This window comes from Dermacentor andersoni, chromosome 5 (assembly GCF_023375885.2).
Source record: "Dermacentor andersoni chromosome 5, qqDerAnde1_hic_scaffold, whole genome shotgun sequence".
Lineage (NCBI taxonomy): Eukaryota > Metazoa > Arthropoda > Arachnida > Ixodida > Ixodidae > Dermacentor > Dermacentor andersoni.
In genome coordinates, this window is record NC_092818.1 from 191,561,010 (window position 1) to 191,575,132 (window position 14,123).

General features: G+C 45.0%; 2 protein-coding genes across 3 annotated transcripts in view; one reads left to right on the forward strand and one right to left on the reverse strand.

Moving 5' to 3' along the window:
- LOC126531754 (ATP-binding cassette sub-family G member 1-like) overlaps positions 1-14,123 on the reverse strand; it is a 221,589-nt gene that overhangs the window by 51,325 nt on the left and 156,141 nt on the right. The window lies entirely within an intron of this gene.
- Positions 1-14,123, forward strand: part of LOC126531755 (ATP-binding cassette sub-family G member 1-like) — a 45,583-nt gene that overhangs the window by 23,621 nt on the left and 7,839 nt on the right. For both annotated transcript variants that reach the window (XM_055071457.1, XM_050179463.2), the window contains exons 3-9: positions 1,840-1,957; positions 5,424-5,610; positions 6,660-6,805; positions 10,750-10,873; positions 11,861-11,975; positions 12,194-12,330; positions 13,508-13,609. In XM_055071457.1, coding sequence (XP_054927432.1) covers positions 1,863-1,957; positions 5,424-5,610; positions 6,660-6,805; positions 10,750-10,873; positions 11,861-11,975; positions 12,194-12,330; positions 13,508-13,609 — 906 coding nt within the window. In that variant the 5' untranslated portion in view covers positions 1,840-1,862. The remainder of the gene's footprint in view (positions 1-1,839; positions 1,958-5,423; positions 5,611-6,659; positions 6,806-10,749; positions 10,874-11,860; positions 11,976-12,193; positions 12,331-13,507; positions 13,610-14,123) is intronic.

The window sequence follows — 14,123 nt, forward strand, 5'->3', positions numbered from 1 at the left end:
GATGATTCGCAGGCCGCTCCATCTTTCCCGATTATTCAAGGTGGACCAGCGTTGGGCAGTTAGTCATGAAAGGAAAGCTCAGATAAAACCACTCGCCCATCGCCAAGTTGTATCCAGGTTGAAATTATCTCCGAGCTCTGTCATGGCCACTTGAAAATAACTCCGCTCAAGGCATTCACTGCGCACGGGTGCACAGCAAAATGGTCAAACAAACCACAAGTCACATTAACTCCGATAAGTATTCCTTATTACTAGCCGTATTGGAACAAGCGACAAGATGTAGTCGTCTCCTTTTCTTAGGTTGAATCTTTTGTTCATGTTATTGCAGACATCAAATACGGTATGTAACAAGATCATATTGCATTACTGTACGAGAGACAATTTGTATATGTATCTGAAATCAAATTTTTCTGCAATATTGTTACCTTCTAGGTATACTTGTTCTTCACTGCTGCTTGGGCCGAACTACGGCCTGCAGTATGTATAAGGAAAAAAGAAAGATAAAAAAACGTATATTGGCAAGATGTTTCCATTGGCAACGGTATAGTTGGAAATATGGACTCACCTCGTGAAAGATTCATGCCCTAAAGAGACATATTCAGCATTAATCCATGCCAGTAGTCAAGCAGTCCGCGACCGTCGTTATATGATGACAGGGAGGTTTTGGGGGTTCCGTTCCAAAGAAGAGTTCTCGAGACTGCTGTGCATGTCAGCGAATGGCTGAAATGACTATGCGTTTAAAGGTCGTGAGACCAAACGTATCAAAAGCAACCATAAAACGAATGTTATTAAGGCAGTAGATACTTTTATCAGAGTAATTTGCTTTCGTCCAGTTGCTCATTTTAAACGCCCCAGCCATGCATTTATACAAGATTGTGCTAAATCTTGTGGTGGTTTTGATGTTTTTGTTAACAGCACAGTTGTGTTGAAGAAGTTGTGTTACCTGAATTACGTCCTTGCTGATCAAGGCAGTGAGAGCCTCCAAGACAGCTCGCAGCGTCATGACCAGTGCAAGTAAAAAAAAGTTTTCATCGCGAGTGTAGCCCTAGAGAACATGACAAATGGTGCGCGCACACACACACACACACACACACACATGCATATATATATATATATATATATATATATATATATATATATATATATATATATATATATATATATATATATATATATAGAGAGAGAGAGAGAGAGAGAGAGAGAGAGAGAGAGGGGGAGAGAGAGAGAGTATCTGCAGAAGTACTGCAGGCCTGGAAAGTGTCCATGTAGGAGGAGTATCAAGGAGGAAAAATATCAGGCAATTACAATGAAAATAGACAATCAAGATTGGTATAGTTATATAACGCTAAACAAGCAAACAACTATACTATGAAAACGGGAAACAAACAATGAGCCTTCAGAAGCATTCTGTACAAATGATAAACAAACACTGCGGCTCGATACAAACGCTCTTTCAGAGTAAAAGTTGAGATTTATTAAGCGCAATATGGTCAGTTCTACTGAGTGTTGTTAAGGGTAAACTGTTGTATTGCATTTTGTTTATGTTTAAACTACTACTAAAGCGTTTCTTTTTATGCAATGTAGAACACATATCTCATTCACTGAAAAATGGCGAGTCAGAGACTGAAGTATCTAAACATACAAAAATCGGAGAGCTTCGCAGAAGCAGACGGGCACCAAGTATCCCATCTGAAAGTTGTAACCGCCCCTCGGTTGTCACGGCTGACTTCAACACTGCTTAACGGCTGCAGCATGCTGTAATGTCGGGAAGACTGAAGGAAGAGCACGTGCCTTGTAGTCTGTGTGTAACTGATTTGATTTTCTTGTTGCTCATTTCAGCCAGTAGGAACCTGGTACAAAACATGAGCGGCGAAGTGCGTTCTGGTACACTGACGGCAGTCATGGGCCCTTCCGGTGCTGGCAAGACGACATTGCTCAACTTGCTTACGGGTTTCTAGTGAGTACGGTCATTCCTTTCGCCAAAGTGACCTGCTTATTTCCTTGTAATTATTAAAGGTGTTGGTGTTTCTATTCCCATTTCTTCAATAGGCCCACAAGATTAAGATTAGTAATACCAGGTGGAAATTGTCATGTATAGAAGACTGGGGACCAGTGTCGCTGCAGTTGAGGTCTATTTCGCGCGTCACTGCACATTTACATCTACGCCTTGCTCGAATGCATTACATACGCGCCCTCGACAACGGTTCTAAGTTCCTTTCTGACGCCTCATAAAAACCTCCACATCCACCTACTGGGGCACTTTGATGTTTATCACCCCAAAACCTTATATGATGTAAGTGTTATTATCCGGGCTGGTGAGGGGAGGTGACATTTTATTTTTGTTGCCGCTTAGTATGTCGTGTGTTTTTCGTTGCTAGAGGTGACAGGTACTAGTTGGGGTCGAGAGCAAGGTTTAGTCAGGGGTACAGATATGAACTGAATCCGCTGAAATTTCTGTGGAAGTAGACTGGCTAGATGGCATTAGCTCTCCTTAGTTAGAACGGTGAGTTTCATCGAGACTATTTAGAGTAAATGAATCTGACAAAACCTTTTTTTTTATCTATTTGTTCAACTTTGGAAATTCTGTCGTCAGTGTACGTGTCCCAGGCTACGCGATGCGCATTGAATAATTCGTCTAGTCATTGTAGGGCAGCTGAATAATTTAGTGGATGGAGGGAAGCTGTGGAATTTATGTTTTAGAAAACAGTTTGCGAAATACCGCTGTGAAAATTTTTTTTATGTTTACGCTTCAGGCAAGTTATTAGTGATGGTAACTCTCACCTATATGTTGAAAGTTCCTCTAAATCTGAAGAACCGTGAGTGCAAGTGTTAAAAAGGGCATTGTTTTTGCGTTTTACGTGGATCGTGCTGTCAGCTGCATGAAGCAATAAAGAGGAGCACCTACGGAGCTCAATTTTTACAGTTTGCTATTCTCAATGAGCTTCCTCGGTAGACGTATAAAGAGATCCCGCTACCGACTACGCATGTGCCGCGATTCCTAACAGACTGCCCTGCTGCTGCAGTATATAAAGCCACAAAGCCACGCGGAGCCATTCTCAGCCAAAGCAATTAGCCAATGTAGTAGCCGCCAATTATGCTGACCCACTCTTTACATTCTGTTGCATGGTTTGGGCGCTTTCTTGCGCTTAGCTTGTACTAGACTCGCAAAGCGGCTCGTGTGGAGCGGTTTGTAAGAATAGGCGCCACCATTCCTAACGGCAAACAAAATGACAGCTGAAGTGCTAGCCATTGCAACAAAGACATATGAGGTTGTATAACTGCAACCAGTACTTGAATTCTGCATATTCCAGCACACCGCACCCTTGTCGTCCGTCTTTTTACGTTGTTTCAACACTTACAGCCCTTGGCGCTATACAGGGACTAGCCGAATTGTTTTTCTCTCCCTTACCGCGTATTGGAAGGCGCGTCAAAGATGCTTTCGCAAACCGCTTATAGCGAGGCTTTCTTCTTTCCGCATTGTTTTCACTCAGACTTTCCTGCCTTCGGCGTAGCCGATTACTCATGGTCTGCGTCCCACAGAAAGTACTCGGTTTTCTTAGCGCTGCCTGTGACCTAGCACCGCACAAGGTCACCGAATTTTCTTCCGGCCAACAGCACGTGACATGCAGTACGTGAAGAGCAGCTGCTCGTCATTCCACAGAGTTTTTCACATTCCTTGCTGACATATTGACAATATTGATACTACTTAAAGAGGAACACGGCGCTATATAGTGGTTTCGCGCGCCAGCAATGCAATGCTTCATCCAGCATGATGCGCAGTAAATGAGTTTGTATAAACTTCGCGGTTTAGTGGTTGCTTATTGTTTGATAGTATACTATCGGAACAACGGTACCAATTTGCCTGCTGAATTCATTGCGAAAGTCACCTTTCGACAGATTCTTTAGCAAGCAAAAATGTTTTCAAGATCACACCAGAATCACTTTAATCAAGCTTGCAAAAAACAAGCAGACTTTTACCCTGCAATGCCACATGGCAATCTTGTTTTATAATGTTTACAGTCTTTTTATTTATTTTTTATTCTCCTAACTCCCTTTAGGGTAGGGTAGAAAACCGGACATTTCTCTTGGTTGAGCGAACTATTCTCTGCCTTTGATTCACTTCTCTCTCTCTCTCTCTTTAGAGACTGTTTTTCTTTATCATACATTTCACACTTTTGTGTGCCGAGACGTATGCTTGCATTGAGCAGGCGCTCACATTAATGCAATCGCTTGTTTATGACAGAAAACGGATGCTATAAATGGGAACGGAAACACTCTATCTTGTTATTCTTTCTTCTCCACGTACTTTCGCTATGAAAGTCTTCTTAGCAACGCATATTTCAGTCTATGCGCAGTAATAAATAGATCATGGTAAAACGTAAGCACGAAAAATTGCAAACTAAGATGGTTCCATGACAACAAATGCGCTGAATATTTTAGTTAGGTGCAACCCCCGTATTGCCGCAGACGTTCGAAATGAAGAAATCTTAACAGTAACCGAGCGCACTTGCTTTATATACTTAGATAAGCATTTCATCGTCTTTGCGTTAGTTTTGCTTTTTTCGCCATGTCCTGCTTTCTTTCTTACTTCTACATTTTTTCCCCTTTTCTTTTGGTGAGGGGGGGGATGCCTTCGCCGATGACAGTACCACCGGAGCAGATTTGTTACTTCGAGAACGAGATCTTGTCCATGAATACAAATAGGCCACTGACGGCTTGTTAAATCGTGCGACAGGAGCCTCGAATAGAAATTTCAGCTGCATATCTAAATGCCGCGCACACGTTGTCAAAGACAACGCATGTGTCAGAAGGTACCTCTCATAGTGCATGCATGTGTTCTGCGGTCAACGCTGCCAGCCCTGAGAATTTAAGCTTCCACGAAGTTTTTGAAGAACTCAAGGTGTTGTTTAACCTAGGTCTTGCGAAATATACGACTACGCCCACCCTCGCCGTAGCGTAGTGGTTTTGGCGTTGCGCTGCTAGGCCCGAGGGCGCGAGATCGAATTCCGGCCACAGCGGCCGCATTTCGAAGCGGGCCGTGTGCACGTTAAAGAACTACAGGCGGTTAAAATTAATCCGTAGTGCCCCATTACATGCCTCATATTCATATCGAGGTTCTGGCGCGTGAAACATCAGAATTTCATTCTTAGTGACTATATACGACTCTCACCTCCCTCTGTGTCTCTCTCTGCGTGCGTGCATGCTGACGACCTCACCGTCTTCGCTAGAAACAGGCTCAGAAGCGCAGAGGCGACCCATCTTGTTCAACGTTTCATCACTCCTTCAAGCTGCTTGATCGCTTGAATTAAATGCAGCGTGGCCGTGCCGTGTTCCTTTCTCTCTCATCCTGACCGCACTGCAATCAATGCACTCACTGAAAGCAGCTCTTCCCGTCACCAAACACGCACTTTCCTTGCTTGCAGCGACAAGGGCTACACCGGAGAAATTCATATCAACGGCTACGTGCGCGAACGGGAGCTGTTCAACAAGCAGAGCTGCTACGTCATGCAGGAAGACCGCCTGCTGCCAGTTCTGACGGTATTCGAAGCCATCTCCATGAGCGTTGAACTGCGAATGCCGAACATTGAACCAAAGGACAAGGCCAAGAAGGTGAAATGCGTTGGAAGACGTGGCCTGACACTTTCGTTCTGCTTATGTTACGATTAGATATAAAGAAAAAAGAGAGCCTGGAGCCATTCGGCACCATGCAATGCCCCACCTGCTACTCCGCTGTAATGAATTTAGCAGCGCAGCTGACAGCTAGATATAAAAGGTAATGCATTACATCTTACAGTATGAACAGTCTAAGTGACCATTTAACAGGAATACATGCGTGTCAGGCTTGTGTTTGTTTATGTGTGCGTTGTGTAGCGCGAATTTGCACAAGCTTAGGAGATGTAATAATGCGAAGAAAAAATCGGCGCGTAAGAACATAGGGAGGGGGGGGGGGGGAAGGGGAGAGGCACAAGAATATGCCCTAATTGACGAAGACACTTACGATCGATAGATGAATAATGTTGACAACGTCACGGCCTATAGGAACCGAGAACAAGAGTCTAAAAATACATAAACGTGATGATGCATCTTTTCACCCTATAAAATTATGTGAGCTGGGAATTCCAGAGAAAGTCCTTCGCAACTTACCTGCGTACGCGAGCGCCAAAATGAGTGTCCGAGATTCTCCGAGAATTCCCACTGCCAGACTTTGGTCGTAAAACCGAGCTATATTATGCCACCTATATGGGCAGCGCAGTTCAGTGAGACTGAAGCGTTCTTGATTATTCATAAAACCCCTATTTTCATAAGATCTTTATTGAAAACACTAGGGAGTTTATTTGTCAGCTGGAGAATTGCGAAAAAGATGTAGTGCTATCTGGCTTGTGTTTTACCCATAACGTCTTATAGAACGACCGCTGGGAATGCGTTAAACCGTGCACGTTGTCCTAAGTTCACACAACCGTGCAAGAAATACGCACATTGTGTGCCCCAGTTACATCATCTGAAACTTTAATTCTTAAAGCTATACTTGCAAGAATTTTAGCAAGGCATATCGATCATCAAGTTATGTGTACTTAAGTCCCGACCATGCAGTGTCTTCCAATTATAGGAAGCCTAGTACACGAGAGAAAATCAGTATTCTCCGACGTTACCACTCGCAGGTAGAGCAGTCAATACAAGAATGGGGCCTGGAGGCGTGCCGAAACACTCTCACGGAGAATCTGTCCGGCGGCCAGCGGAAGCGGCTGGCCATCGCCCAAGAGCTGGTTAACAACCCGCCTGTTCTGTTCCTCGACGAACCTACAAGGTTGTCTGGCTCTCAGATGTCTCGACTAGGTCACGTAGTCCACAGGCTAACTACACCGCGAGTGCCTTAAATGATTTCTTAAAGGTCAAGGGATATGAAAAAAAGAGGAATATGCATGAGGCAGAAGAAAGAAACAAAAACGAAAGCTGCAAAAAAAAAAAAAGTTAGCACGCACTCCGTTAGTATCAGCTGATCGCGTTGTGACCTAGTTTTATTTCTCTTATTCCGAAGGCCTCATATCCTTACGTGGAATGCTCCAGCGGCGTGCTATGCTGTACGCGGTCGGTTCTGCCACCTGCCACAGAATTCGTTATAACCACATAGTTTCAACAGACAACGAAGAAAGGGTAAGCGAAGGAAACATGAACTGTTAAATTTAATGGAAACGTAGAAATGATTGTCCTGCCCTGATTTTCTGCTGGCTTCATGTAATTGCAACTGATAAAAAATCGATCCTCTCGGTTCCCCGTATTAATCTCTCTCTAGCACAGCATTTCTTCTAGATAGCTTCAGCACGCAAGGGTGGCCGCAGTCATAACGCATCGTGCTAGCTTCATGCCTCCGGTGAGTCACTCATCACTTTATTTATTGTGAACCTGAGCCGGTGCAATGTAAAATTTTTTTAGCTCGCTTCTATTCCGTCCTTATTATCTAATGTTGGCGTCTGGCCGATCACGGTGGTAACCTGGGCGGGGTGCCACTCGGACCACTGACGATAAGTACAGAATTGGGAAATTTGGTTAAAATTTGTGGTTGGGAGCAGCGAAATGGACGAAAATGTCCTTTCTGAGCTTTGGCGTGTGGTGGCTTCCTATAGCGGAGGAATAAACATGCCCTGCGTATTCTTCCCCCTTCATTTTCTGGGATTTTCTGCTTACAACCCGTTCTATCCCGCGTTGTACTTGCTGGGTCCCTTCGTTAAGCAAACATGCATTAGAAATGACGACGTGAAGAGGAAGGGGCTATTCGTATGAGGCGAGGAGAGCTCGCTGCACGCTCAATATTGTCAGCGGGCATGTTTCGGGGCGGGGGCCCGGGCACTCAGGGCACACAACACTTTCAGGCTGGAAACGTCACTATCGCGGCTTATCCTGCAGGTCCGTAGACTCTGACTGCTTTTAGCGCATAAGTCGGCTGTGACCACTGGCCTAGCTGGCAGCTTTTGATGTCAGAGTGGCCGGCTGTGCAGTGCGTCTGTGCAGTGCGTCTGATTGGTACACAGCACCTACCTCTCCGTACTATCACGTGGTCAGGTGCACCGAATATGGGCTCTTGTTTCCGCCAAGCCGCAAATGTCACTGGTAGGGCTTCCGGCCCATCCAACTATATACGAGTATGACTTGCCAAATGTAACACCGAGCCACAGCCAGTGAACTAAGTTTAAATTTTATAGGCTTCCGAGAGGTCTCAATGAGTGGGCTATCGCAGAAGCTTCCCTTTGCATTGTCCGAAAGAAGTACATCCGTCCAGCATTCCACTCACGACCTTTTCGGATGTCATGTAAAGAGGGCCTCAACGATTTATGTTGGGCTCAGCATTGCCGCCTATGTTTTTTCGCTAGGTGTCGTCAGTATTAGTCCCAGAATCATTGAGTGGCGCCCTCTCGCGTGTAACGTCAGTGGGAGAACTTCGCTGCCGCGCCGCGCGTGCGCTCGCTATACGTCAAGGCAACTTGAAGTTGTCGGCCGATGGGCTCTGCTCGTCGAGCATTTTAAGCGTAAGCCGGCAGGGTCGTAGAACAGCACGTACGGAATATTCTGGGAAACTATTCCCCGCGAAAGCGAGCGGAGTCGCAGTCGTGACCTCGCTTCTGGTGGATTGCTCCTGGCGTCGACTGCTAGTCATCATTGTGTGGACGTGCGTGTACGGCGTAGGTTTTTCGTCATCGCAGTTCCGTTGTCATGGCGCACTCACGATTTGTCGCACCCCCCCCCCCTTTTTTTTTTGGCGATGAATTTCAGCATTTGGTCTTCGGCTACTGCGTCTGCGCGGCGATACTGTGTTTGTCTGTGCAGCGCATGCTGTGTGTTCGGCCACCCGTTCCGTTGACCGAAGACATTCCCATTTTGCTGTTGCCAAGCACGGCGTTTGGTACCATTCCCAGGAAACTACGTGGTAACTGTGGTGCGTTAATGCATGCGCTGCTTTAGCAGCATTGAATCAATATGCGGTCTGGAACGTTTGGCACAGGACAAAATTAGTGGGGAAAACAAACTTATGTAGTGTTCTGCTGCAGTGATGACCTTCGCAAGATAGTTTCGTTTAACCTTGGATACTTTCACCGCCGCGCAGCTCGCCTCTGAATGCCAGTCGGTTCAGCGTAAACCTTTGTCCTTTTGCTCCTGCCATGGGTAGCGAGCACATTGCACGGGCGAGGTTCCTTCGTCGATAAGAATGTGTGCTGTTGCGTAACAGCACTAAAAGCGGCAACCTTTGCTTGGACCACCGTTTTTAAACTATTTTGTTCTGTAAACGCACCTTACGTAGTTAGAACTAAAACAAGAATTTGGATAAGCTTAGGCAACTGGAGCGCTAGACACGCACCCCATTAATACGCACTAAACACACACACAACAGCACGATAAAATGTTGACAGGCCTTTCGGCGCTTTCTTTCTGTTTATAACATAATATTACTTTTTACTTTACTTTTACTTATACTAAAAGCTGCGCTTAAATAATTTCTCCTTTCCTTAATTCCCTGAGTCAGTGAACGGCAGATATTGGTGACGATCAAATCAAGTCCACCCAATTGTATCCCGGATCCTCCCAAGGTCTTGGCCGCGCCCCTTTTAATTAGGGATGAGGGAACGGGTGATTCCCCCTGCTCTTAAAGGTCGCGCACTTTTATTGCACCACACACGCACACCCTTCCGTGGCGGGCCTCTATCGTTCGTTCACAAACACAGGAGAAATGGCGGCAGGCGGCCATGCGGCGCTGTCGGAAAACATACACTGTCAGCAATTCGTGGACACAGGCACGGCGTAAGAAGTAGCTCGAACGCAGGATTGCACAGAGACACCACATATTTCGGAGTATTCGCACCCCTGCCTTCTTAGCAAGCTTCTCAATGCACGTGCGCGGGGCAGAGAATACGCAGGGGCTCTTACAAAATGCCGTCGGGGCGTCATGGTCGCGCCAGCAACAACAAAAGACAATCTCTAAACCTGCCTTCGACTTCTTTCGGCCGCTTGCCCGAGTGGCCGGCAATAACGGTCTTGTTCGTCGGTTGCTATTCCTACGATCTTTTGGCGCCCGTTAATCGGTGCCGAATCGAATAATGCCACACCGTGACATACATAGACATACTATTCATTTAGCTCGTGAAGGACCCTTGCACTAATGAATAAGAAGTTCAAAGCGTATATATCGTATATATAGCGTATATAGTGGCATGGACTCTCAGTATGCTCTAATTTGTGTACTCTTGTGAGAGTCAGTGTACTCTCAGTTGCGACGTTTTTATCTTTATTTATTTCAGTCAACTCTTACCTGTTTATCTTAAAATTATTGTTGGTTTCCTTAGTTTCTGCTGCATAACATAGAAAAAAGGAGTAGCCGAGGCACTCTTCCTCTCAATCGCTCCCCGGCAGCCTTATGCATAACATAACAGAACAGAATCAAACTATCAACGGCATTGTGTTAAGGCAGAAAACACTCGCGCGTGGTCTTCAGCCTAACTAAGATCATCAGATATTGTTACCGTCTATAACAGCATAAATATCTCGACAAAGACAAAACATTCCTTGTTATCTGGTTCTGTGCTTGCTAAATCACTCCACCATCAGACGATACGAACATATCGCGACCGTGCTTCAGGCATCTTTCGCCCAATTTTGCTGCACTTACAGCGAAAAGAGCTCACACAATTTTCAAGTGCACGTTGAACACACACGACGGTGATTTCCCGCCGTCTAATATTCTGGTGTTTCCTTTGATCGCAGTGGCCTGGACAACGTATCTAGTCTAATGTGCGTACAGATCCTCAAGCGGATGGCATCCATGGGTCACACGGTCGTTTGCTCCATACATGCCCCCAGTGCCAAGATATTCTCTCATTTCGATATGGTGAGAATATTGATCACTTGCTCAAATGCAATAGCGCACAGTACCTTTGGCACTCTTTGATTCCAGAAAAGCATTTAGGCATTTCGCAAAAATATTGTCTCCATAGTACTTTCTTTAGGTTTAGCGCGGTAACCGTTGTTTGTAAGATAAAGGTAAGGTGCGTCAGCTTAGCACATCCCTTGCCACTGCAGGTCGTTAAATGTGAGTGCTTGCTCATGGGATCCACATCACTGTCAGAGTCAGAGTACGAAGTGGTAGTCTTCAGGCATTAAATGAACTACAAAACATTTGTGTATATAGAAGGAGGTCCCATAGTCAGAGACTGAATCGGGACCTTCTATGGTAGTGAATGTAGAAAAATTAATTAAAGCAGCAACCAGCAGTAGCGAAGACAAAGAATAAAATACATTGCGGGCAAAGCAAAGAAAAAGAAAGACAGACGTAGCGAAATGAAACAATAAAGTACATCGCAGGTAAAAAAAGAAAGAAAGAGCAGCAAACAAAGGACCCAAAAGCCACAACTAGACAGGGTAAAAAACAAAGGCAATCCAACACTCCTAAGCAGTTGTCTGATGGTTACAGGGTGAAAAATACTAAAAATAAACGAAAAAAGGAAAACATAAAGAAGCAACCACAATTAGGCAGAATATGGCATGGGTGTGAGGAAATTTTTCAGTTCTTTTTTGAATTTGCCAATTGATTGAGAGATTTTGATTGCCAGTGGTTTGGCATTCCAGAGACAGATTGCGGCGAAGTGTGCCGTTTGTTTGCCATAGTTGGTATGAACTGAAGGTAAAATAAAATTCTGATTATGTGTATACCTTGTCAAGTCATTGTAGTGCTTAATTAATGCGGCTGCTGCGGACACTTATGTCAAACTCAATGGAGAAGGTTAAATGCTCGAGTAGAATGGACTTGGGGCAGCACTGCGATACGCAGATAAACCATTGGAGCCGGTCGCTGAAGTGGCGGCTGCATTCCTTACAGCTGTACATGGTATCCGGAGGACAGTGCATCTACAACGGTGAAGTGGATCATCTTGTGGGATTCCTTTCAAGACACGGCCTGCAGTGCCCACAGTTTCACAACCCCGCCGACTACAGTGAGTCTATCTATATATAGCGTATTCAAACTTTGATGCACTGTGTATATTCGGTATGCACTTATTTCTTGTTATAAAACACTGTTTGTTTACTGGTGCCCTGGTTATCTTGTTGGGCATAAATTAAGTGCGGGTAAGCAATTTCAAATTCTTTTTTTTGTTTCGTAAACCTTGGTGCGATGTCTGCTCGTTATGTTTTGTTGCTCTTGCTGCCACAGTTTGCGAGATAGCGTCCGGCGAGTACGGTGACTGCTGCAATAGGTTGAGCGTTGAGTTCGAGCTTCCCGAGCCGGATAAAAGCGCGATCGTCAAAGGGACACGGTCGAAATACGGCGGAGTGATCATGACTAACGAGGTACGTCATGCACTTATTGCAAGCCTGTTGTGTTGCAAGAAATGTACGTACTTGCGTTTGCTGGAAACAGGCAGTACGTTCTCAAGCGTAACCTGCAACAACTCTTTAAAACTGCCACTTTTACACCTGTTATGCTCCCAATCTATCAGAAAGGTGATCGGAAGAACAACAAAGAAAATCACGCGCACTAAAGCTATTCGATCGAGAACTTTGGAGGACCAGCACATGTAAAGTTCAACTGGAATTTTGGCGGCTTCTCTTACATGATTTCACTTTCCTGGCAATGTTTTACTGTTGAGCCAATCACAGCACGGAAATGAAGACGATCGCAGCGCCATCGCGGCCAATCTTGCTCAGATTGGTTGCCGATAGGCGATTTCCAAGCGTTTGAATGTGTGCGAACCCTATAAAACGGGATATCGTGCCATTTTCTCGCTAGTTTGTGAGCGCGAGCAAGGTCTGCGTGAACATACTAGTAAATAGACAATTATAAATGGCATCATGGCCACTTACAGAGGTCGAACAGGAAGGTATATATGAAAGTCGGTGCCGTGCACTGCGGGGAATCTCGTTTCGCATTGAAATTGGCGGTGTTAAAAAATTTAAGTGCATGTTAAAGAACCTCCAATGGTCAAAATAAATCTGGAGTCCCCCAATACGGCGTGCCTCGTAATTATATCGTGATATTCCAAATTAAAATTTCAGATTTTTTTTTAGATGTCCCGGGAGCTGACACGGTTCGAAACTGCTCTGATCACTGCACAAATCTTGCTTGCTCAATGCACTCACCCACGCGGGATCTTGTCTGCACGACGGCAGTCAACCCGGAAGCGTACTGTTCCACTGGCTTTACTTGTGCTGACACGCATTGAGGTGGGGTCAAAATACTCCTGTGCTATACGACCCAATGTCGTTACAAGGTTGTGTAAATTTTCGCCTAAACTGCTCGTACATTTATGGGCTGTAAACACGACTAAGATGACAATCTATTGCCTTATGTTTGTTGATGGCAAAATAATGTTTTTTCTATTTTTGATCAAATGAAACAAAAAAATGGGCAGATTTTGTCTAAGCCATTCGTATTTCTTGTTAGTGTTATTTTTGGTTAACTCATATGCTGCTATCATGCCATCTACAATGGCCCTTCAGAAATATATTATTGATGCTTATTCAACAGCAAAAAGCAGAGGCCTACAGGATGTACTCCTTCAAGGTCAACCAATTTCACCAGTTTCGAGTCCTGCTGAAACGCTGTTGGCTTTCAGTTTTCCGCAACAAGGTGCGTGCCCTCTGTCAGTTATGTTCTTCTTGGTTTACCTGGCTCTAACCTTTCGGCTCAGTTGTAGGAAGTAGTACAAGAAAGTCCTGTATTCGTTTTGGGCTCCACAACCTTGAGTTTCTTAAAAGCCGAACTTTAAAACGTGGTCCAGCACGTCTGCCTTTGCTTTTGCCGCATAATGCAGGTTAAAATTAATCTCTTAATAACCAAAGTTTTTTCATGTGCCGATAATGTTTATGGCTTCACTGCGTAATGATTAACGGGAAACTACTTGTCAAATATTGCTCATTCAGTACTCCCGGCTGTATAGCGATAAAAATGTCACTCATCCGAACGACCCGTTTATTCCGACATCGCATTTCACACTGCGTGTCACTTTTGTAAAGATATAGCTAGCCTTGCTCACATGCTCTGGGGTTGCCCCCTGGCGACGGGGGCCAGGACCACCAAGAAAGAGTGGGACCGAGATCTACGCAGCTCGGACCTTGAAGCACAGCTATGGGCTATCCATCGG